Source organism: Amphiura filiformis, chromosome 20 (assembly GCF_039555335.1).
Source record: "Amphiura filiformis chromosome 20, Afil_fr2py, whole genome shotgun sequence".
NCBI lineage: Eukaryota > Metazoa > Echinodermata > Ophiuroidea > Amphilepidida > Amphiuridae > Amphiura > Amphiura filiformis.
In genome coordinates this window covers 59,563,806-59,587,448 of record NC_092647.1, presented here as the reverse complement: position 1 = coordinate 59,587,448, position 23,643 = coordinate 59,563,806, and the positions used below count along the sequence as shown (strand labels likewise).

Here is a 23,643-nt window from a genome sequence, read left to right as displayed (position 1 = left end):
AACATAAACTCGAGTCAAAAATAAAAACGAAGGATTCGAATGCAAAAGTCTACAGCACCCGGTATTCCTAAGCGGTCTCCCATCCAAGTACTAACCGGGCCCGACGTTGCTTAACTTCGGTGATCGGACGAGAACCGGTGTATTCAACGTGGTATGGCCGTAGACATCTGCAGATGCCATTTTAGCTTACTTATAGCTTAGCATTGACTGTAATCAGAATGATTGCTTGCTTTTCTTTCAATCGTTTTTATATTGTGCAACAACAATTATTTGTTGCTCTTTATATTAAAACTCAATTACAACTTACTCTGATCAAATTGTGAATTGTTCTGATGAGATTGTAGTCTTTTCATTTTAGGAACTATAAACAAATTACGGGAGCTATCTTCAGTAGATAGCAAAAATTTACATCAGATTCTATCCAAAAAAATTTCAAAAGGAAGAAAAAAAATCTTATTTTCAAGAAAGCTGCTTTGCAAATAGTAAAATTACATCACTGGAGATAGAGGAAACAAACATAAACTCGAGTCAAAAATAAAAACGAAGGATTCGAATGCAAAAGTCTACAGCACCCGGTATTCCTAAGCGGTCTCCCATCCAAGTACTAACCGGGCCCGACGTTGCTTAACTTCGGTGATCGGACGAGAACCGGTGTATTCAACGTGGTATGGCCGTAGACATCTGCAGATGCCATTTTAGCTTACTTATAGCTTAGCATTGACTGTAATCAGAATGATTGCTTGCTTTTCTTTCAATCGTTTTTATATTGTGCAACAACAATTATTTGTTGCTCTTTATATTAAAACTCAATTACAACTTACTCTGATCAAATTGTGAATTGTTCTGATGAGATTGTAGTCTTTTCATTTTTAGGAACTATAAACAAATTACGGAGCTATCTTCAGTAGATAGCAAAAATTTACATCAGATTCTATCCAAAAAAATTTCAAAAGGAAGAAAAATAATCTTATGTTCAAGAAATCTGCTTTGCAAATAGTAAAATTACATCACTGGAGATAGAGGAAACAAACATAAAATCGAGTCAAAAATAAAAACGAAGGATTCGAATGCAAAGTCTACAGCACCCGGTATTCCTAAGCGGTCTCCCATCCAAGTACTAACCGGGCCCGACGTTGCTTAACTTCGGTGATCGGACGAGAACCGGTGTATTCAACGTGGTATGGCCGTAGACATCTGCAGATGCCATTTTAGCTTACTTATAGCTTAGCATTGACTGTAATCAGAATGATTGCTTGCTTTTCTTTCAATCGTTTTTATATTGTGCAACAACAATTATTTGTTGCTCTTTATATTAAAACTCAATTACAACTTACTCTGATCAAATTGTGAATTGTTCTGATGAGATTGTAGTCTTTTCATTTTTAGGAACTATAAACAAATTACGGGAGCTATCTTCAGTAGATAGCAAAAATATACATCAGATTCTATCCAAAAAAAATTTCAAAAGGAAGAAAAAAAATCTTATTTTCAAGAAAGGTAAAATAAAAATAAAAACGAAGGATTCGAATGCAAAGTCTACAGCACCCGGTATTCCTAAGCGGTCTCCCATCCAAGTACTAACCGGGCCCGACGTTGCTTAACTTCGGTGATCGGACGAGAACCGGTGTATTCAACGTGGTATGGCCGTAGACATCTGCAGATGCCATTTTAGCTTACTTATAGCTTAGCATTGACTGTAATCAGAATGATTGCTTGCTTTTCTTTCAATCGTTTTTATATTGTGCAACAACAATTATTTGTTGCTCTTTATATTAAAACTCAATTACAACTTACTCTGATCAAATTGTGAATTGTTCTGATGAGATTGTAGTCTTTTCATTTTTAGGAACTATAAACAAATTACGGGAGCTATCTTCAGTAGATAGCAAAAATTTACATCAGATTCTATCCAAAAAAATTTCAAAAGGAAGAAAAAAATCTTATTTTCAAGAAAGCTGCTTTGCAAATAGTAAAATTACATCACTGGAGATAGAGGAAACAAACATAAACTCGAGTCAAAAATAAAAACGAAGGATTCGAATGCAAAAGTCTACAGCACCCGGTATTCCTAAGCGGTCTCCCATCCAAGTACTAACCGGGCCCGACGTTGCTTAACTTCGGTGATCGGACGAGAACCGGTGTATTCAACGTGGTATGGCCGTAGACATCTGCAGATGCCATTTTAGCTTACTTATAGCTTAGCATTGACTGTAATCAGAATGATTGCTTGCTTTTCTTTCAATCGTTTTTATATTGTGCAACAACAATTATTTGTTGCTCTTTATATTAAAACTCAATTACAACTTACTCTGATCAAATTGTGAATTGTTCTGATGAGATTGTAGTCTTTTCATTTTAGGAACTATAAACAAATTACGGGAGCTATCTTCAGTAGATAGCAAAAATTTACATCAGATTCTATCCAAAAAAAAGTTCAAACGGAAGAAAAAAAAAATCTTATTTTCAAGAAAGCTGCTTTGCAAATAGTAAAATTACATCACTGGAGATAGAGGAAACAAACATAAACTCGAGTCAAAAATAAAAACGAAGGATTCGAATGCAAAAGTCTACAGCACCCGGTATTCCTAAGCGGTCTCCCATCCAAGTACTAACCGGGCCCGACGTTGCTTAACTTCGGTGATCGGACGAGAACCGGTGTATTCAACGTGGTATGGCCGTAGACATCTGCAGATGCCATTTTAGCTTACTTATAGCTTAGCATTGACTGTAATCAGAATGATTGCTTGCTTTTCTTTCAATCGTTTTTATATTGTGCAACAACAATTATTTGTTGCTCTTTATATTAAAACTCAATTACAACTTACTCTGATCAAATTGTGAATTGTTCTGATGAGATTGTAGTCTTTTCATTTTGAAGGAACTATAAACAAATTACGGGAGCTATCTTCAGTAGATAGCAAAAATTTACATCAGATTCTAAAAAAAAAAATTTCAAAAGGAAGAAAAAAAATCTTATTTTCAAGAAAGCTGCTTTGCAAATAGTAAAATTACATCACTGGAGATAGAGGAAACAAACATAAACTCGAGTCAAAAATAAAAACGAAGGATTCGAATGCAAAGTCTACAGCACCCGGTATTCCTAAGCGGTCTCCCATCCAAGTACTAACCGGGCCCGACGTTGCTTAACTTCGGTGATCGGACGAGAACCGGTGTATTCAACGTGGTATGGCCGTAGACATCTGCAGATGCCATTTTAGCTTACTTATAGCTTAGCATTGACTGTAATCAGAATGATTGCTTGCTTTTCTTTCAATCGTTTTTATATTGTGCAACAACAATTATTTGTTGCTCTTTATATTAAAACTCAATTACAACTTACTCTGATCAAATTGTGAATTGTTCTGATGAGATTGTAGTCTTTTCCTTGTTAGGAACTATAAACAAATTACGGGAGCTATCTTCAGTAGATAGCAAAAATTTACATCAGATTCTATCCAAAAAAATTTCAAAAGGAAGAAAAAAATCTTATTTTCAAGAAAGCTGCTTTGCAAATAGTAAAATTACATCACTGGAGATAGAGGAAACAAACATAAACTCGAGTCAAAAATAAAAACGAAGGATTCGAATGCAAAAGTCTACAGCACCCGGTATTCCTAAGCGGTCTCCCATCCAAGTACTAACCGGGCCCGACGTTGCTTAACTTCGGTGATCGGACGAGAACCGGTGTATTCAACGTGGTATGGCCGTAGACATCTGCAGATGCCATTTTAGCTTACTTATAGCTTAGCATTGACTGTAATCAGAATGATTGCTTGCTTTTCTTTCAATCGTTTTTATATTGTGCAACAACAATTATTTGTTGCTCTTTATATTAAAACTCAATTACAACTTACTCTGATCAAATTGTGAATTGTTCTGATGAGATTGTAGTCTTTTCATTTTTAGGAACTATAAACAAATTACGGGAGCTATCTTCAGTAGATAGCAAAAATTTACATCAGATTCTAAAAAAAAAAAATTTCAAAAGGAAGAAAAAAATCTTATTTTCAAGAAAGCTGCTTTGCAAATAGTAAAATTACATCACTGGAGATAGAGGAAACAAACATAAACTCGAGTCAAAAATAAAAACGAAGGATTCGAATGCAAAAGTCTACAGCACCCGGTATTCCTAAGCGGTCTCCCATCCAAGTACTAACCGGGCCCGACGTTGCTTAACTTCGGTGATCGGACGAGAACCGGTGTATTCAACGTGGTATGGCCGTAGACATCTGCAGATGCCATTTTAGCTTACTTATAGCTTAGCATTGACTGTAATCAGAATGATTGCTTGCTTTTCTTTCAATCGTTTTTATATTGTGCAACAACAATTATTTGTTGCTCTTTATATTAAAACTCAATTACAACTTACTCTGATCAAATTGTGAATTGTTCTGATGAGATTGTAGTAATTTCATTTTGAGGAACTATAAACAAATTACGGGAGCTATCTTCAGTAGATAGCAAAAATTTACATCAGATTCTATCAAAAAAAATTTAAAAAGGAAGAAAAAAATCTTATTTTCAAGAAAGCTGCTTTGCAAATAGTAAAATTACATCACTGGAGATAGAGGAAACAAACATAAACTCGAGTCAAAAATAAAAACGAAGGATTCGAATGCAAAAGTCTACAGCACCCGGTATTCCTAAGCGGTCTCCCATCCAAGTACTAACCGGGCCCGACGTTGCTTAACTTCGGTGATCGGACGAGAACCGGTGTATTCAACGTGGTATGGCCGTAGACATCTGCAGATGCCATTTTAGCTTACTTATAGCTTAGCATTGACTGTAATCAGAATGATTGCTTGCTTTTCTTTCAATCGTTTTTATATTGTGCAACAACAATTATTTGTTGCTCTTTATATTAAAACTCAATTACAACTTACTCTGATCAAATTGTGAATTGTTCTGATGAGATTGTAGTCTTTTCATTTTTAGGAACTATAAACAAATTACGGGAGCTATCTTCAGTAGATAGCAAAAATTTACATCAGATTCTATCCAAAAAAAATTTCAAAAGGAAGAAAAAAAATCTTATTTTCAAGAAAGCTGCTTTGCAAATAGTAAAATTACATCACTGGAGATAGAGGAAACAAACATAAACTCGAGTCAAAAATAAAAACGAAGGATTCGAATGCAAAAGTCTACAGCACCCGGTATTCCTAAGCGGTCTCCCATCCAAGTACTAACCGGGCCCGACGTTGCTTAACTTCGGTGATCGGACGAGAACCGGTGTATTCAACGTGGTATGGCCGTAGACATCTGCAGATGCCATTTTAGCTTACTTATAGCTTAGCATTGACTGTAATCAGAATGATTGCTTGCTTTTCTTTCAATCGTTTTTATATTGTGCAACAACAATTATTTGTTGCTCTTTATATTAAAACTCAATTACAACTTACTCTGATCAAATTGTGAATTGTTCTGATGAGATTGTAGTCTTTTCATTTTTAGGAACTATAAACAAATTACGGAGCTATCTTCAGTAGATAGCAAAAATTTACATCAGATTCTATCCAAAAAAAATTTTCAAAAGGAAGAAAAAAAATCTTATTTTCAAGAAAGCTGCTTTGCAAATAGTAAAATTACATCACTGGAGATAGAGGAAACAAACATAAACTCGAGTCAAAAATAAAACGAAGGATTCGAATGCAAAAGTCTACAGCACCCGGTATTCCTAAGCGGTCTCCCATCCAAGTACTAACCGGGCCCGACGTTGCTTAACTTCGGTGATCGGACGAGAACCGGTGTATTCAACGTGGTATGGCCGTAGACATCTGCAGATGCCATTTTAGCTTACTTATAGCTTAGCATTGACTGTAATCAGAATGATTGCTTGCTTTTCTTTCAATCGTTTTTATATTGTGCAACAACAATTATTTGTTGCTCTTTATATTAAAACTCAATTACAACTTACTCTGATCAAATTGTGAATTGTTCTGATGAGATTGTAGTCTTTTCATTTTTAGGAACTATAAACAAATTACGGGAGCTATCTTCAGTAGATAGCAAAAATTTACATCAGATTCTATCCAAAAAAATTTCAAAAGGAAGAAAAAAATCTTATTTTCAAGAAAGCTGCTTTGCAAATAGTAAAATTACATCACTGGAGATAGAGGAAACAAACATAAACTCGAGTCAAAAATAAAAACGAAGGATTCGAATGCAAAAGTCTACAGCACCCGGTATTCCTAAGCGGTCTCCCATCCAAGTACTAACCGGGCCCGACGTTGCTTAACTTCGGTGATCGGACGAGAACCGGTGTATTCAACGTGGTATGGCCGTAGACATCTGCAGATGCCATTTTAGCTTACTTATAGCTTAGCATTGACTGTAATCAGAATGATTGCTTGCTTTTCTTTCAATCGTTTTTATATTGTGCAACAACAATTATTTGTTGCTCTTTATATTAAAACTCAATTACAACTTACTCTGATCAAATTGTGAATTGTTCTGATGAGATTGTAGTCTTTTCATTTTTAGGAACTATAAACAAATTACGGGAGCTATCTTCAGTAGATAGCAAAAATTTACATCAGATTCTATCCAAAAAAATTTCAAAAGGAAGAAAAAAAATCTTATTTTCAAGAAAGCTGCTTTGCAAATAGTAAAATTACATCACTGGAGATAGAGGAAACAAACATAAACTCGAGTCAAAAATAAAAACGAAGGATTCGAATGCAACAGTCTACAGCACCCGGTATTCCTAAGCGGTCTCCCATCCAAGTACTAACCGGGCCCGACGTTGCTTAACTTCGGTGATCGGACGAGAACCGGTGTATTCAACGTGGTATGGCCGTAGACATCTGCAGATGCCATTTTAGCTTACTTATAGCTTAGCATTGACTGTAATCAGAATGATTGCTTGCTTTTCTTTCAATCGTTTTTATATTGTGCAACAACAATTATTTGTTGCTCTTTATATTAAAACTCAATTACAACTTACTCTGATCAAATTGTGAATTGTTCTGATGAGATTGTAGTCTTTTCATTTTTAGGAACTATAAACAAATTACGGGAGCTATCTTCAGTAGAAAGCAAAAATTTACATCAGATTCTATCCAAAAAAAATTTCAAAAGGAAGAAAAAAAATCTTAATTTCAAGAAAGCTGCTTTGCAAATAGTAAAATTACATCACTGGAGATAGAGGAAACAAACATAAACTCGAGTCAAAAATAAAAACGAAGGATTCGAATGCAAAAGTCTACAGCACCCGGTATTCCTAAGCGGTCTCCCATCCAAGTACTAACCGGGCCCGACGTTGCTTAACTTCGGTGATCGGACGAGAACCGGTGTATTCAACGTGGTATGGCCGTAGACATCTGCAGATGCCATTTTAGCTTACTTATAGCTTAGCATTGACTGTAATCAGAATGATTGCTTGCTTTTCTTTCAATCGTTTTTATATTGTGCAACAACAATTATTTGTTGCTCTTTATATTAAAACTCAATTACAACTTACTCTGATCAAATTGTGAATTGTTCTGATGAGATTGTAGTCTTTTCATTTTTAGGAACTATAAACAAATTACGGAGCTATCTTCAGTAGATAGCAAAAATTTACATCAGATTCTATCCAAAAAAAATTTCAAAAGGAAGAAAAAAAATCTTATTTTCAAGAAAGCTGCTTTGCAAATAGTAAAATTACATCACTGGAGATAGAGGAAACAAACATAAACTCGAGTCAAAAATAAAAACGAAGGATTCGAATGCAAAGTCTACAGCACCCGGTATTCCTAAGCGGTCTCCCATCCAAGTACTAACCGGGCCCGACGTTGCTTAACTTCGGTGATCGGACGAGAACCGGTGTATTCAACGTGGTATGGCCGTAGACATCTGCAGATGCCATTTTAGCTTACTTATAGCTTAGCATTGACTGTAATCAGAATGATTGCTTGCTTTTCTTTCAATCGTTTTTATATTGTGCAACAACAATTATTTGTTGCTCTTTATATTAAAACTCAATTACAACTTACTCTGATCAAATTGTGAATTGTTCTGATGAGATTGTAGTCTTTTCATTTTTAGGAACTATAAACAAATTACGGGAGCTATCTTCAGTAGATAGCAAAAATTTACATCAGATTCTATCCAAAAAAATTTCAAAAGGAAGAAAAAAATCTTATTTTCAAGAAAGCTGCTTTGCAAATAGTAAAATTACATCACTGGAGATAGAGGAAACAAACATAAACTCGAGTCAAAAATAAAAACGAAGGATTCGAATGCAAAAGTCTACAGCACCCGGTATTCCTAAGCGGTCTCCCATCCAAGTACTAACCGGGCCCGACGTTGCTTAACTTCGGTGATCGGACGAGAACCGGTGTATTCAACGTGGTATGGCCGTAGACATCTGCAGATGCCATTTTAGCTTACTTATAGCTTAGCATTGACTGTAATCAGAATGATTGCTTGCTTTTCTTTCAATCGTTTTTATATTGTGCAACAACAATTATTTGTTGCTCTTTATATTAAAACTCAATTACAACTTACTCTGATCAAATTGTGAATTGTTCTGATGAGATTGTAGTCTTTTCATTTTAGGAACTATAAACAAATTACGGGAGCTATCTTCAGTAGATAGCAAAAATTTACATCAGATTATATCAAAAAAAATTTCAAAAGGAAGAAAAAAAATCTTATTTTCAAGAAAGCTGCTTTGCAAATAGTAAAATTACATCACTGGAGATAGAGGAAACAAACATAAACTCGAGTCAAAAATAAAAACGAAGGATTCGAATGCAAAAGTCTACAGCACCCGGTATTCCTAAGCGGTCTCCCATCCAAGTACTAACCGGGCCCGACGTTGCTTAACTTCGGTGATCGGACGAGAACCGGTGTATTCAACGTGGTATGGCCGTAGACATCTGCAGATGCCATTTTAGCTTACTTATAGCTTAGCATTGACTGTAATCAGAATGATTGCTTGCTTTTCTTTCAATCGTTTTTATATTGTGCAACAACAATTATTTGTTGCTCTTTATATTAAAACTCAATTACAACTTACTCTGATCAAATTGTGAATTGTTCTGATGAGATTGTAGTCTTTTCATTTTTATGAACTATAAACAAATTACGGGAGCTATCTTCAGTAGATAGCAAAAATTTACATCAGATTCTATCCAAAAAAATTTCAAAAGGAAGAAAAAAATCTTATTTTCAAGAAAGCTGCTTTGCAAATAGTAAAATTACATCACTGGAGATAGAGGAAACAAACATAAACTCGAGTCAAAAATAAAACGAAGGATTCGAATGCAAAAGTCTACAGCACCCGGTATTCCTAAGCGGTCTCCCATCCAAGTACTAACCGGGCCCGACGTTGCTTAACTTCGGTGATCGGACGAGAACCGGTGTATTCAACGTGGTATGGCCGGAGACATCTGCAGATGCCATTTTAGCTTACTTATAGCTTAGCATTGACTGTAATCAGAATGATTGCTTGCTTTTCTTTCAATCGTTTTTATATTGTGCAACAACAATTATTTGTTGCTCTTTATATTAAAACTCAATTACAACTTACTCTGATCAAATTGTGAATTGTTCTGATGAGATTGTAGTCTTTTCATTTTTAGGAACTATAAACAAATTACGGGAGCTATCTTCAGTAGATAGCAAAAATTTACATCAGATTCTATCCAAAAAAATTTCAAAAGGAAGAAAAAAAATCTTATTTTCAAGAAAGCTGCTTTGCAAATAGTAAAATTACATCACTGGAGATAGAGGAAACAAACATAAACTCGAGTCAAAATAAAAACGAAGGATTCGAATGCAAAAGTCTACAGCACCCGGTATTCCTAAGCGGTCTCCCATCCAAGTACTAACCGGGCCCGACGTTGCTTAACTTCGGTGATCGGACGAGAACCGGTGTATTCAACGTGGTATGGCCGTAGACATCTGCAGATGCCATTTTAGCTTACTTATAGCTTAGCATTGACTGTAATCAGAATGATTGCTTGCTTTTCTTTCAATCGTTTTTATATTGTGCAACAACAATTATTTGTTGCTCTTTATATTAAAACTCAATTACAACTTACTCTGATCAAATTGTGAATTGTTCTGATGAGATTGTAGTCTTTTCATTTTTAGGAACTATAAACAAATTACGGGAGCTATCTTCAGTAGATAGCAAAAATTTACATCAGATTCTATCCAAAAAAAATTTCAAAAGGAAGAAAAAAAATCTTATTTTCAAGAAAGGTAAAATAAAAATAAAAACGAAGGATTCGAATGCAAAAGTCTACAGCACCCGGTATTCCTAAGCGGTCTCCCATCCAAGTACTAACCGGGCCCGACGTTACACTGCTTAACTTCGGTGATCGGACGAGAACCGGTGTATTCAACGTGGTATGGCCGTAGACATCTGCAGATGCCATTTTAGCTTACTTATAGCTTAGCATTGACTGTAATCAGAATGATTGCTTGCTTTTCTTTCAATCGTTTTTATATTGTGCAACAACAATTATTTGTTGCTCTTTATATTAAAACTCAATTACAACTTACTCTGATCAAATTGTGAATTGTTCTGATGAGATTGTAGTCTTTTCATTTTTAGGAACTATAAACAAATTACGGGAGCTATCTTCAGTAGATAGCAAAATTTACATCAGATTCTATCCAAAAAAATTTCAAAAGGAAGAAAAAAATCTTATTTTCAAGAAAGCTGCTTTGCAAATAGTAAAATTACATCACTGGAGATAGAGGAAACAAACATAAACTCGAGTCAAAAATAAAAACGAAGGATTCGAATGCAAAAGTCTACAGCACCCGGTATTCCTAAGCGGTCTCCCATCCAAGTACTAACCGGGCCCGACGTTGCTTAACTTCGGTGATCGGACGAGAACCGGTGTATTCAACGTGGTATGGCCGTAGACATCTGCAGATGCCATTTTAGCTTACTTATAGCTTAGCATTGACTGTAATCAGAATGATTGCTTGCTTTTCTTTCAATCGTTTTTATATTGTGCAACAACAATTATTTGTTGCTCTTTATATTAAAACTCAATTACAACTTACTCTGATCAAATTGTGAATTGTTCTGATGAGATTGTAGTCTTTTCATTTTAGGAACTATAAACAAATTACGGAGCTATCTTCAGTAGATAGCAAAAATTTACATCAGATTCTATCCAAAAAAATTTCAAAAGGAAGAAAAAAAAATCTTATTTTCAAGAAAGCTGCTTTGCAAATAGTAAAATTACATCACTGGAGATAGAGGAAACAAACATAAACTCGAGTCAAAAATAAAAACGAAGGATTCGAATGCAAAGTCTACAGCACCCGGTATTCCTAAGCGGTCTCCCATCCAAGTACTAACCGGGCCCGACGTTGCTTAACTTCGGTGATCGGACGAGAACCGGTGTATTCAACGTGGTATGGCCGTAGACATCTGCAGATGCCATTTTAGCTTACTTATAGCTTAGCATTGACTGTAATCAGAATGATTGCTTGCTTTTCTTTCAATCGTTTTTATATTGTGCAACAACAATTATTTGTTGCTCTTTATATTAAAACTCAATTACAACTTACTCTGATCAAATTGTGAATTGTTCTGATGAGATTGTAGTCTTTTCATTTTTAGGAACTATAAACAAATTACGGGTTGCACTTCCGGTCAGCGTACGTTTACTAAATTCAGTGTCACGTTCACATTGTAAATTGGTCTACTTTGGCTGTTCGAGCTTTGTTTAAATTCCCCAGTCCTTCAACATCTACGCATGGTCATCGGGTTGTGCTGATGGTAAGGCAATGTAAAGGATTGTGGGTAATAAAAGGATTCAGGCTAGCTCAAGTGGTTCAAACTTAAATGCAGCCGATTTACTGCGCGATTTATCATTGTACTAGTACTAGTACTCGCTGATAGATGTAATACGACACGAAGATATCTCCAGTAGATAGCACAACTATTTCAACACCAGATTCCATCCAAATAATTTTGGCCCCAAAGAATGCTCATGAAGAAGTCCTTTTAAAGAAAGCTACTGGCTGTAATCATATCATTTCTGAACATTGAATATGTGGAAAAACATAGTATAATTAAATAATATTAGGCCAACTTATTAAACAATATCGTAAATCAATCCTTCCTTGTATCACAAACCCGTTGAGGGGCCGCAAGTTTTCGAATTATGTCTGGGTGGGTATGTACAACTGGATCTCAGCTCAGAAAACTCAGAACAGAATTTAAACCGTGTTTGACGAAAGAGATACTCGAATGTGTACGAACTTTAGAATTTTCTGTCGAAAATTATAGAGGTAAGAGCGACATAAAGTATTGTAATAATAATGATAAGGTAAATTTGTTACAGATAGTTTTGAAAAAATGTTCAGAAAGAAAAGTCCTTTCTATAACCTTTTTTTAAAGAAAATATAAGAGTTTTCAAAAACAATAAAATGCAGCCTGAATCTAAACTAAATGACTGAAAATGCACCCAAATCTGTTACACATCCCAGTACTCTCATTTCCATCAAGAACCAATTTTAACTTTTCAAACAATAACGTTTGAATTTTTTTTGATGCACTGGTAATATCGATACCTTACGTAATAAATTCATATCAGAAAACTCTGTGCTAATCACAGAATCTATAATTCTGTGATGCTGGTAAAAGTTTATTCAGAGAGTTTTATTTTCTGAAGATCATTTTTGGAATAAGTCCCGCCCCCTAGGCCTTGGCACGACATCCTGACAGAAGGACTATGCTGAGTACAGATGTGTAGATGTAGATGTATACTCAACACAAAAGTTAGCAACCATGCGTGTTGTAAATATCGCGGAAAATGGGTATTTTTTACTAGTAGCGAGGACCGCGAAATTGACAAAATTGGGGGTATACTGTGAATGCTCATACGGAATACTATTCTAATTCTTACTGTGCGTAAAATTTGGATAAAAGGGGTACTTTTGGAAAATCCGGTAGTGTGATATTTCAGCAAAAACTTCCGAGTCGTCTGTCGAAGGCAATCCAAGGAAGTTTAATGTCATCGTGAGGGGTGTTTGAAATCTAGTCGTTGTAAACCACAAAAAGGTGTTTTTTGATCAAATTTGTCCTCGATCTTGCACGAAAAAGGGGGGGGGGTGATCATTGCAAAGGGTCTTTGAAAGATTTGGTAACACGCATGGTTACCAACTCTTGTATTGAGTAGGGGCCGGAGGATAATTTGTGCTATATCCAATTTTTCCTCCTCACCTCACCTGATCATCTCACCAGGCTGTGTTCGGTGTTCGACCATTGTTCGACGTAGCCCTCTTCATGATTCTGTCAGTTTTTTCTGTCCCTTGCCTTTCTTGTCCATGTAGGTCCCATAATTATAGGCAGTAATGTCGTCACGCCACCCCCTCTTCTGTCTTCCTCTTGATCTTTTCCCTGTTCTTGGTTGCCATTCTTTGAGTCGTTTAGTCCATCTGTTATCTTCTCTTCGTGCAATCTCTTTGACTAGAGTTTGACGCCTTATTTCAGTGTTCTTAATTTTATCTCTTAAGGTAACATGTTTTAGCATCTTCCTTTTGGGATGTTTGTAGTTTCTGTTCCAGGTACCGTTGTTGTCCATGTTTCGGCTCCATATGTCATTGTTGGCAATACACACTGGTTAAACATGCTACTTCTCAGATGCATTGGTAAGTTCTTATCACAAAGAATATTCTTGAATCTGCCAAAGCAACTCCAACCTGCCTTTATTCTAATCAAAACTTCTTCCCTGGTGTGTTGTCCTCCATCTTCACTGTTTGGCCAAGATATTTTTAGCCATCCACCTTTTCGATAATGTCGGCTTCACAAATGAAGTCCTCTGACTGGTGGTTTGTCATAATATTTAGTTTTGAACTTAACTTGCTTATGTTCAGTCCAATCGTCTTACTTCCTTTATTCAGATCATTTAACTGGACCTCCATGTCCTTCACTGATGTTGTCAGTAAAGCTACGTCATCTGCCAATCTTAGATCTGTTAGCTTCTCGCTGTCTACAAATGTATGTTGATCCCTCTCTCATGTAGGTCCAGCTTTTTGAATATGTCTTCCATTGCTGTTGTGAATATTTTTTTTGGGATATAGTATTTCACTCCACGCAGAATTTGAATTGCTTTGAAAACGCGTTTGTGTAGATATCCTCAAGTATTTGTATATCCTTCATTTACTCCGATTTTACCCCGGACTTTACGTAATGCTATAAAGAGGTCGCATAGTCTATATATCCAATGCATAGCTTCAAGTTATATTCATTTGCCTTGAAGAGTTGATTGATGGTATGCAGTTGGTCTACTGTTGAATATCCACTTCGGAAGCCTGACTGTTCTCGTGGTTGGTTTCTTCTTTTGACTTTCTCAATTCTCATCTGTCCTTTTGAAATGCAGGGTGCCAAATACAATTGGCATATTCAACATGTGGTCTGACCAGGGTTTAGTAAAGAATCTGAAACATCTCTCTGCATATTCAACATGTGGTCTGACCAGGGTTTAGTAAAGAATCTGAAACATCTCTCTGTCCATATAATCAAATGATCTCCTGGTTACACCTGTAATTTGTGTAGAATTCAAATATGGCATCAGAAAACTTGTAACTCCTTTACTTTAAAAGATATAGGGCCCTGAAAATGCAACTTCGTCCATCCAGGACCAACTTTGGGGGGGGGTCAGAACTCCAAAAGTAAAAATAATTTTATTGTCCATTTTTTTGCCAGTCAGAGCCCTTTGGTAGGACATTACTCTTATCCAATATTGAGCCTATTAGAATACTTCAGGTATGTTGAAGATATGTCCTTGGACAACATTTCTGAGAGATATTGGCTTGGGGTCTTGATGGCTTCAACACATCACTTATAGGTTTGCCTACTCCATAGAGTTGTACACATTTTTGATTTCGCATGTAATGACTTATGTACAACTCTATGGAGAATGCAAACCTAACTAATGTGTTGAAGCCATCGAGACCCCAAGCCAATATCTCTCAGAAATGTTGTCCAAGGACATATTTTCAACATACCTGAAGTTGATGGTGGATCAAATTGTCTGACATTGGTTTTCAGGGGGGTCAAAATGTGCAAAAATGTACAATTGGGGTTTTGCATGGGTAATATCTCAGATTTGAATTCTACACAAATAAGTACCCCAGGATACATACTTTTCAAAGTTGTAAAGGGTTCCCTTTATACATTTATGGACCTCCAAACGTTGTCTTTCGCGTTGCGACACATTTTTTACGCTGACCCCCCTTAATTTCAAATTGATGCCACGGGAAAACGAAATGGAGTATGAAGCTCAAATTCTCGGGATTTTACTTTCTCATCAATATCTACCACCACACAGAAAAAGAAAAAAAAAAATTGAAGAGGTGCTGCGGTGCACATCCCTGGAGTTGACATGGAATGGGTCTTAAGACCAATACTGGTGGGAGGTTTGTTTTGAAATTTACACACATAAATATAATATTTCACACTCAAGAACAAGTATGTCAAAAACATGTCATCAAGAAAAACAAAAATTTTATCAAATGTTGAGATATCAAAATCAATATCATCTTTATTTCTAATAGTTTTAACCATATCATCCCAAAGGGGTTTGATGATCTCACAATCACAAAAAACATGGGTTATTGTTTCCGACATCTTATTGCAAAAGGTACATTCCGGCGAATCCCTCCTTTTAATTTTGAACAAAAAATCATTGAAAGCAATAGCTTTGTGAAAGACTTTAAAATAAAATGAACGAAATCGAGAATCAATTGAACATTTAAAATTACGAAGATGAATTTGCTCCCATTCCAAGTCCTTAGGGTCATTAACAAACTCATTCCAAAAACACACCCGCTTTTCAGGAACACATTTCTCAATCATGATAGAATAAGCATAACGAGGAGTTTTTGGAGCTTGGATAAGGTTATCAACCAGATTATTAAATATGTCAGAACTAGAAATAGGCCTATCAAAGTTTGGATTATCAATCCAAATAGAGGGAACATTTTTCATAAAAAATTAAATTTCTTCCTATCACGATTAGAAATATCAAAATCAAGAATTAATTCTTCAAACAATTTACTACCTGGATGGGGAGGATTAAGTAAATCATCAACATACACAATACCTTTATCACACCAGTCTTCATAGGCCTAGTAAAATACTGTTTAGATTTTGATCTAATATTTCTGTTAAACCACAAAGATTGGCAAGCCCCAAGATCTGAAAAGGGAATGCCAAAACTGAGGTTCACAGCATTTTCACGGAAAACATACCAATCGGCATTAATCTGAAAGTACTTATTACAAAAATGAAATTACAAATGAAAAATAATAGGCCTAGTCAAGTAGGCCTACTCGAAAAATGGTATTTTTGATATAATCTGTAATTTACAGACATTCAACTTCACCCCTGACGTGACAGGTCCTAAGCATTAGGAATAGGCAAATAAGCTTTGTAAGTTAATTCTTCAAGGCGTGGGCGTCACTGTTACGGTGCCCCGTGTTACAATTGTCCCCGGTTTCCTCTATTTCTTTTAAATATAGGCCTATGTCACTTTCCGGACGTAGCCTATTTCTTCAAATGAAAATGGATTTTACTCAGAAACCTATGGGCTTTACCAACCCTTCCTCTCTTTTTCCCGGATTTAAAGGGGCATTTCGTGATCCACAGCTTCATCCCCCCACTTTTCTCAAAAAAAAGTTGAGATTTTTATATCACTGGAAACCTCTGGTTACATAATGTTTATGTACAAAATATTTCTTGCAGATTAAAGGAGTGTTTCGTGATCCAAGTATCCTCTTTTTATGACATTTTTCAGTACATATTCACGAAAAAAGCCTATCCCCAAAATTTCAGTTGATTCCGATTTTGCGTTTGCGAGTTATGCATGATTATGTGTATTACACTGCTCATGATAGACAATGCGTTGTAATTTCGTTCTGGTGCACCAGAACGAAATTCAAAACCTCACGATATCTTTGCAAAACGAATTAATCTGCAAGATATCGTGAAATTTGAATTTCGTTCTGGTGCACCAGAACGAAATTACAACGCATTGTCTATATGAATAAACTATTGATTTCTAACAAACTTTAACATACAAATAAATAATTGTGGTTTTAAATATATCATAAATCTCTTTCTGTTGATTTTCAGGGATTTTCTTTGCAGTAGGAGCATGGTATATGGTTAATAATGAATTATTAATGAATAGTGTTATGACGCTATTTGCTTTCCATAGCTAATTTAAATATATATCGCTCCGCGGCGTCCTCTCCTCAATTACCCCGGACTATTATTCGTGGCAGTTGTCAGCCAGCCATAGCCGGAGGATGAACTAAGAATATTTCGCTCATCTATTATATTATTGTGATCACTTTGTTGATGAGAGATTAAAGTTTATTTGTGAAGTAATATTTTGCTCTCCGTTTGTTTCTGTTGAGTCTTTCCCCGTCTCAGATGGAAGATCCATTGGCCATGTGTTTGGTTTAATTTCTAGTAATCAGATAACTGGCGAGTGGATCTTCACATCAATTCTGAGTCATAATAAATGGTGCAGAATCCAATCTTTTCCGGTACCAAGCAAGCTGTGACTGGCTGTCAGCTGCCCCTGGTGGGAAAAACCAACCCCCAGGTAAGTTAATTTGGTATTATTATTTATAGCAATATTGGATTGATTCATTGTATATATATATTATGTGATATTTTTGATAGATTAAGTGAAATACGCTTCTCGTGATTTCCCGCCAAAGTTGTTTTATGGCGCGAAGAATATTGTTGCGTGATTTCTGTTTTCGGCCATTTTGTGAATAATATTGCAGCGTGATATTCTTGTATTGATACAATGTATATTAATGGCGAAAAGTAAATGTGATTATGGCTCCTATAGGCATACAAGTTGCCCTAGGCATGCACCGAGGCATACCAATTGCTGACTCAGAGCAGCCAGAGAAGGTAATCCATAGTACAGAATATAATGATCTTCTCCGACTCAGTCATGAAATAGTGAAATTAGTGGATACAAGTAGTAGGGCAATAGTGAATACAGTGAAAGTAGTACACGAAAACGTAGGACGTACAAACAATTGTTTTGGCGAGGTCAATGAAAGGATATTGTCCAATGAGAGGTACATTGAATCTATTGAACAAAATGTAAATGATCGATGTCATGCACCTGTAAACGGTAATAGCTGTATTGATCAGAGTCCGTATACGTGTAGAGAGGTTAATGACCGTAATATGAAATGTTACAGATGTAATACACTAGGTCATAGCTACAGACAGTGTCCTGAAAAGGAAGATGTGTATAATCGGGGTCGTAGTAACTGTTGTTATCCAACTGATGAACAGGTAAAACATGCACAAACTGTACAGAAATTTGTTTCAAATAGTTGTAATGTAAACAGTGTGACTGACCAAACACGTCAAAAGAGCAGTAATTCTCCGTGTAATTCAGCCCAAGTTCCGCGCAATGGAAAATTTGATTCAAATTTTGCCGCGTCTGAATGCGATAGTGATAACGTTGAAACAGATTTTGATGAAGAAGTTTATATTTCTGTCACTATTGGTAGCCAAAACATTGACTGTTTAATTGACACTGGTTGTACAATGAATCTAATCGATCATGAGTACTGGCATTCTTTGGAATTGTCACACCAAATTGCAGTGTCAAGACCGCGATTAACAAAAGCCCGTACCGCAAACAAATCTGTGTTGCAAATCAGTGGTTTTGTTGTTGTTCCGTTGTTTATTGAAGGTGCAAAATTTCTCGTGCCAATGTATATTGCTCGAAATCTTAGTCAGGAAATCATGTTGGGAAAAAGATTCCTAAAACAGCATAAGGCCAGATTAGATTTTAACACACAGAAATTGCGATTGTTTAAGAGGAGTAATTTACGTGTAATTGAAAGGCAAGAAATTCCGCCTCATTCACAATCAGTGGTGCGTGCGAGGTTATCGAATAATCTTCCAAAAGGCACAATAGGATTATGTCAGGGAGGACGGAGAGTCACTGCTTTAGGAGTATTGATTGCCAATACAGTATCAAGTGTTCAACATATTACTAACAAATCTAGTTGTAGTACTCAATTACTTGTGTTAAACACTAGCAATGAACCAATTGTGTTGTATCCTAGAACAAAACTTGGTACATTTACACTTGTAAATAACAGTGAAATCATTCATTTTACCGATATAGATGACTCTGTAGTAGATGAAGTACCTGTAGCATCAGTCCATGTAAAGGCACATAATTCGCCAGATCCTAAGGTACGTGAAGTTCTTTCTCAGGTCAATTTCAATGATTCTCATTTAACTGAAACCGATTCTGATATGTTATCTGATCTTATAGCTGAGTATGTAGACGTTTTTCAAACCAAAGATAGTCCTAGAGGAAGATATACGAAAATTGAGCATGTCATAAGAACTGGTAATCATCCGCCAATCAAATGTCGTCCTTATAGACAACCTCCTCATGTGCAAGCTGAAATACGTAAGCAAGTCAATCAGATGTTAGAAGATGGTTTAATCAGAGAATCCACCAGTAGTTGGAGTTTTCCTGTTGTAATGATTCCTAAACCTGATGGTACACTAAGATTCTGTTGTGATATGAGATTATGTAACCAAATTGTGGAAAAGAATAATTTTCCTCTACCTCACATAGATGATGCATTAGATAGCTTAGGCGCAGGAACACCAAATTATTTTTCCACACTAGATTTAGCGTCAGGTTATTACCAAATTGGACTTGAAGAAAGCTCAAAACAAAAGAGTGCTTTCATTACACAAGATGGTTTGTATGAGTTTAATGTAATGCCAATGGGGTGTACAAATTCTCCAGCCACGTTTCAAAGAGTTATGCAAGAAGTGTTCAGAGGTTTAAATTGGAAATTTGTATTAATATATCTTGATGATGTAATAGTGTTTTCCAATTCTTTTAATGAACATGTAGATCATTTGAGACAAGTATTTCAGAGGTTGAGAGAAGCCAATTTGAAGCTCAAGCCTAAAAAGTGTACTTTTGCTCAAGAACAGGTACGTTATTTAGGACACATTGTAAGTAAAGATGGGATAGCTACTGATCCAGAAAACCAAAGTAGTCCAAGAGTATCCAGTTCCAACGAAGGTATCGGAAGTAAGATCATTTCTAGGTTTTGTAGGCTATTACAGGAAGTACATTAGAGATTACAGTAAAATAGCCGCACCTTTAACATATCTCACTCGGAAAGATGTTCAATTTATTTGGTCAAAAGAGTGTGCAGAAGCGTTTGAAATCCTGAAACAAAAGCTAGTAGAACCTCCAATTCTTGCCTACCCTCGTTTTGATGGTACTCAATTTATGTTGCAAACAGACGCCAGTATAAGAGGTCTTGGTTTCATTTTAGCACAGGTACAAGATGGTGAAGAGAAGGTAATTTGTTATGGAGGTAGAGCTTTGCATGATTCCGAAAAGACGTATACAACTACTGAACTTGAAGCTTTGGCTGTAGTTGAAGGGATTAAGAAATATTCCCCATACCTTCAACATACTGTAAAGTTCATAATTCAGACTGATCACTGTGCATTGAAATGGTTGTTTGGTCAAAAGCGTACAACAGGTCGCCTCGCAAGATGGGTACTGAAGTTACAATCATATACTTATGAAGTAGTCCATAAAAGAGGATGTAAGAATGGTAATGCAGATGCACTAAGTAGAATACCAACTCAAGTGTCAGAATCTTGTAATTCATGTAACTCATATCATGTTGACTCCCCTACTTCCTCAGCAACAGATTCAAACTGGACAGAATGTGGCTTGGAGACAATGACTGATGACGTCATCAATGACTCTCCTGCGTCAGAGACAAAGCCAGATCCAGAAGTGAATACTGTTCGAAATCTAAGATTTCAGAGGAATAGACGACTGGATGGAGACCAAAAGTATGTAGATATTCAAAAAGTTCCTTCTTTACCAACTGATGTTAATGTGGATCATTTCAAAGATGCTCAATTAGCTGATCCTTTTGCTGGTCCCATGATAAGATTTTTGGATGAAGACATATTGCCTGATAATCAAAGACAAGCACGTGATATTTTATTGCAGTCAGATCAATACTATGTCCATGAAGGTATTTTGTATCATATATGGCACACACCCGCCAAACGTCACATGCCAGAAAGAAATACTGTACAATTTTATGTACCTGTAACCATGATTGATATCATACTTAACAACTGTCATGATAATGTTTTAGCAGCTCATTTTGGTTTTCAGAGAACATATCACAAAATCCGCCAAAGATATTTCTGGAAACGTATGTATAGAGATGTTGACAATTGGGTAAGATCGTGTATATCTTGTGCTCAGAGAAAACACATAGACACAAAGTTAGAGCTCCCATGATGACCATGAAGGTCCCCAGTGCATTTGAACGTGTAAGTGTGGATATCTTGGGTCCTCTACCTATTACAACCAATGGTAATCGGTATGTATTGTGTTTTACAGATCACTGTACCAGATGGCCTATCTTAGTTCCCATTAAGACTATGGATGCAGCTACTGTAGCTAGAGCATTCTTTGATCATATTATATGTCAACATGGTTGTCCGCAATATTTGCTTAGTGATCGAGGTACAAATTTCCTCAGTAAACTGGTGCTTGAAGTATGTAGAATTATGCGTACATCAAAGTTGAATACAAGTAGTTATCATCCACAGTGTAATGCTATTCAGGAACGTTTTAACTCTGTTATCTTAGATACCTTGTCACACTATGCTAATGAGTATCAGACAAACTGGGATGAGTATATTCCAGCCATTCAATTTGCATATAGGTCTACACCAGCAGACAATTCTGTAGGATTTAGCCCTTTCTTTTTATTATATGGCAGGGAAGCAAGACTACCCCTGGATGTGACATTGATGGCTAAGAGTGAATACCCAGAGAAGACAGTGAGAGAACATATCCATCATTTGGTATCTCAATTAGAAGTGTTCCGTGCAATATCTAAGCAACATCTTGAACTTAATCAAGCTAGCATGAAAGACCGTTATGATGAACATGCAAGTGATGTACAGTTTCAGGTGGGTGATACAATTTGGTTATATATTCCAGCCACTCAACCAGGCTTGTCCAAGAAGCTCATGAAATTTTGGTCAGGACCATACTTACTCGTAGAGCAAACGGGGCCCGTGAATTTCCGTGTTCGAAATCTGACAAACAATAAGTTGATGTCAGCCCCAGTGCATGTTAATCGAATGAAGTTTGCCTATGATCGATATGCCAGACCAGAAAATCATGTCATGCCCAAAGATTTTGTGCAAAGGGATCCTCTAGAAAGTGTTGTAGATGCTGATTGTCCAGATGACTCGTTTGCCCCACTTATGGCATCCCAGGAATTGGATAAGCGCATATCTTTTATACCGGGTCTACCTTTGACTCCTGTTACCACAAGTAGTGAGTATGAAGTAGAGAAGATTTTACGTGGTAGGTACAGGGACAACAAGCTTCAGTATCTTATCAAGTGGCGTGATTTCCCAAGTTCCAGAAATACTTGGGAGCCGGCTGATAATTTAAACCCAGCTGCTTTGGACTTTTTGAAAAGTAATCCTGTGAAGATATCTGGCAAAAGCAGATGAATGTGTTGCAATTAAATTTTGTAATACTAATGTTGTGCATAGAGCAGATTGTAATTTATGAAATTTTTGAAAACTGTGTTTATGGAATTTTGGATGTATTCATTTTCCAAATTATGTGGAGAATAAAGCAGATTGTAATTTCAATTATGAATTTTTGAATTGAAAATTGCGTGTTTATGGAATTTTGGCTGTGTTAATTTTTCAAAATTTGTGAAGAATTTAAGAAAGGCAGCGTGTGTTATGTTATGATGTTATACTGTATAAATCATGTTATATTGTATATGGTATACGGTATTCTTATGATTATGGAATTAAGAAATATGCTAAATTAGATAGTATGTATGTGTTATACTTATACTGTGTATTTTGCTTGAGTTTATATTTCAGAGAATTCGAGTCGTGCTGAATGGATTATGGAGTTCTTCGGTCATTTTCGTGGTCAATCATCTGAACAATAGGTGCATTTGGATTTGAACTTGACACAGAAGAATTTTGTTCCAGTTGGTATGCAATATGTGTGATTCTGAAATGATTGTGAATTTTCGTCAGTACAATATTTGTGATTCCAGAATAAGATTTGATTCAGAAAATAATAAAATACGGGATAATTAACTGTGACCTGATACATGACATCATTTTATGCAAAGTATGTTGCAACTTTAAAACCCTTTTCCATATGGAACTTTGCATACGATTTTCATGTAAGCCCGTTGTATTCTGAATCAAATATTATCCAGCTATTTGTCTTCAGATCTGAATGTCTAAGTGCAATTTCGTCGTGTGGAATTGTTTCGTCGTGTTCGTCAAGTACTGTATCTACGGGAGGAACTGCGTCTTATTTCACAATGTTGGTGCATTGAAAACTGCAATTATATGAAGAAATTAATTCGTCTGTTATTTATATTGACATCCGTCATCAGTTATCGTCTAATTGCAAAAAGCAATTTTATTACGTCATGTTTAAAATTTTATGGAAAACATGATCTGAATCACACCGACAAATTGAGTGTCGAGTTCATCACGCAAGTGTCAAGTTCAACGTCAAGATCAGCGTCAAGTACAGCGAATGGGTTCAAGTCGACGGCGGT

At 36.1% G+C, this 23,643-nt stretch overlaps 1 protein-coding gene and 23 non-coding genes across 24 annotated transcripts; 1 reads left to right on the top strand and 23 right to left on the bottom strand.

Moving 5' to 3' along the window:
• Positions 1-46: 46 nt before the first annotated feature.
• Positions 47-165, bottom strand: LOC140143220 (5S ribosomal RNA). Its single transcript, XR_011857708.1, has one exon. It is a non-coding gene; the product is annotated as a 5S ribosomal RNA (ribosomal RNA).
• A 395-nt stretch (positions 166-560) lies between these two features.
• LOC140143219 (5S ribosomal RNA) lies at positions 561-679 on the bottom strand. Its single transcript, XR_011857707.1, has one exon. It is a non-coding gene; the product is annotated as a 5S ribosomal RNA (ribosomal RNA).
• Positions 680-1,073: 394 nt separating this feature from the next.
• On the bottom strand, positions 1,074-1,192 carry LOC140143218 (5S ribosomal RNA). Its single transcript, XR_011857706.1, has one exon. It is a non-coding gene; the product is annotated as a 5S ribosomal RNA (ribosomal RNA).
• Positions 1,193-1,533: 341 nt separating this feature from the next.
• On the bottom strand, positions 1,534-1,652 carry LOC140143217 (5S ribosomal RNA). The gene has a single exon (XR_011857705.1). It is a non-coding gene; the product is annotated as a 5S ribosomal RNA (ribosomal RNA).
• A 395-nt stretch (positions 1,653-2,047) lies between these two features.
• Positions 2,048-2,166, bottom strand: LOC140143216 (5S ribosomal RNA). Its single transcript, XR_011857704.1, has one exon. It is a non-coding gene; the product is annotated as a 5S ribosomal RNA (ribosomal RNA).
• Positions 2,167-2,564: 398 nt separating this feature from the next.
• On the bottom strand, positions 2,565-2,683 carry LOC140143215 (5S ribosomal RNA). The gene has a single exon (XR_011857703.1). It is a non-coding gene; the product is annotated as a 5S ribosomal RNA (ribosomal RNA).
• A 396-nt stretch (positions 2,684-3,079) lies between these two features.
• LOC140143212 (5S ribosomal RNA) lies at positions 3,080-3,198 on the bottom strand. Its single transcript, XR_011857701.1, has one exon. It is a non-coding gene; the product is annotated as a 5S ribosomal RNA (ribosomal RNA).
• A 395-nt stretch (positions 3,199-3,593) lies between these two features.
• Positions 3,594-3,712, bottom strand: LOC140143211 (5S ribosomal RNA). Its single transcript, XR_011857700.1, has one exon. It is a non-coding gene; the product is annotated as a 5S ribosomal RNA (ribosomal RNA).
• Positions 3,713-4,108: 396 nt separating this feature from the next.
• LOC140143210 (5S ribosomal RNA) lies at positions 4,109-4,227 on the bottom strand. Its single transcript, XR_011857699.1, has one exon. It is a non-coding gene; the product is annotated as a 5S ribosomal RNA (ribosomal RNA).
• A 395-nt stretch (positions 4,228-4,622) lies between these two features.
• On the bottom strand, positions 4,623-4,741 carry LOC140143203 (5S ribosomal RNA). The gene has a single exon (XR_011857693.1). It is a non-coding gene; the product is annotated as a 5S ribosomal RNA (ribosomal RNA).
• Positions 4,742-5,138: 397 nt separating this feature from the next.
• On the bottom strand, positions 5,139-5,257 carry LOC140143191 (5S ribosomal RNA). The gene has a single exon (XR_011857686.1). It is a non-coding gene; the product is annotated as a 5S ribosomal RNA (ribosomal RNA).
• A 396-nt stretch (positions 5,258-5,653) lies between these two features.
• On the bottom strand, positions 5,654-5,772 carry LOC140143180 (5S ribosomal RNA). Its single transcript, XR_011857675.1, has one exon. It is a non-coding gene; the product is annotated as a 5S ribosomal RNA (ribosomal RNA).
• Positions 5,773-6,167: 395 nt separating this feature from the next.
• On the bottom strand, positions 6,168-6,286 carry LOC140143168 (5S ribosomal RNA). Its single transcript, XR_011857664.1, has one exon. It is a non-coding gene; the product is annotated as a 5S ribosomal RNA (ribosomal RNA).
• A 396-nt stretch (positions 6,287-6,682) lies between these two features.
• Positions 6,683-6,801, bottom strand: LOC140143157 (5S ribosomal RNA). The gene has a single exon (XR_011857653.1). It is a non-coding gene; the product is annotated as a 5S ribosomal RNA (ribosomal RNA).
• Positions 6,802-7,198: 397 nt separating this feature from the next.
• LOC140143146 (5S ribosomal RNA) lies at positions 7,199-7,317 on the bottom strand. Its single transcript, XR_011857642.1, has one exon. It is a non-coding gene; the product is annotated as a 5S ribosomal RNA (ribosomal RNA).
• Positions 7,318-7,712: 395 nt separating this feature from the next.
• On the bottom strand, positions 7,713-7,831 carry LOC140143135 (5S ribosomal RNA). Its single transcript, XR_011857631.1, has one exon. It is a non-coding gene; the product is annotated as a 5S ribosomal RNA (ribosomal RNA).
• Positions 7,832-8,226: 395 nt separating this feature from the next.
• LOC140143247 (5S ribosomal RNA) lies at positions 8,227-8,345 on the bottom strand. The gene has a single exon (XR_011857735.1). It is a non-coding gene; the product is annotated as a 5S ribosomal RNA (ribosomal RNA).
• Positions 8,346-8,740: 395 nt separating this feature from the next.
• On the bottom strand, positions 8,741-8,859 carry LOC140143236 (5S ribosomal RNA). Its single transcript, XR_011857724.1, has one exon. It is a non-coding gene; the product is annotated as a 5S ribosomal RNA (ribosomal RNA).
• Positions 8,860-9,253: 394 nt separating this feature from the next.
• On the bottom strand, positions 9,254-9,372 carry LOC140143175 (5S ribosomal RNA). The gene has a single exon (XR_011857671.1). It is a non-coding gene; the product is annotated as a 5S ribosomal RNA (ribosomal RNA).
• A 395-nt stretch (positions 9,373-9,767) lies between these two features.
• On the bottom strand, positions 9,768-9,886 carry LOC140143225 (5S ribosomal RNA). The gene has a single exon (XR_011857713.1). It is a non-coding gene; the product is annotated as a 5S ribosomal RNA (ribosomal RNA).
• Positions 9,887-10,228: 342 nt separating this feature from the next.
• On the bottom strand, positions 10,229-10,352 carry LOC140143187 (5S ribosomal RNA). The gene has a single exon (XR_011857682.1). It is a non-coding gene; the product is annotated as a 5S ribosomal RNA (ribosomal RNA).
• A 394-nt stretch (positions 10,353-10,746) lies between these two features.
• LOC140143213 (5S ribosomal RNA) lies at positions 10,747-10,865 on the bottom strand. The gene has a single exon (XR_011857702.1). It is a non-coding gene; the product is annotated as a 5S ribosomal RNA (ribosomal RNA).
• A 394-nt stretch (positions 10,866-11,259) lies between these two features.
• Positions 11,260-11,378, bottom strand: LOC140143128 (5S ribosomal RNA). Its single transcript, XR_011857625.1, has one exon. It is a non-coding gene; the product is annotated as a 5S ribosomal RNA (ribosomal RNA).
• Positions 11,379-17,378: 6,000 nt separating this feature from the next.
• Positions 17,379-20,788, top strand: LOC140142469 (uncharacterized). The gene is made up of 2 exons (XM_072164456.1): positions 17,379-19,972; positions 20,704-20,788. Exons 1-2 carry the CDS (start codon positions 17,816-17,818, stop codon positions 20,743-20,745), a joined length of 2,199 nt encoding a protein of 732 aa, XP_072020557.1. The 5' UTR covers positions 17,379-17,815; the 3' UTR covers positions 20,746-20,788.
• Positions 20,789-23,643: the final 2,855 nt, after the last annotated feature.

What these genes read in the sequence shown, in the direction of transcription:
- LOC140142469 (XM_072164456.1), top strand. Translation starts at nt 17,816, where the DNA reads ATGGCTCCTATAGGCATACAAGTTGCCCTAGGCATGCACCGAGGCATA. An exon ending in GTACTTTTGCTCAAGAACAG is followed by an intron (nt 19,973 to 20,703) that starts GTACGTTATTTA and finishes CTACTTCCTCAG; the next exon opens with CAACAGATTCAAACTGGACA.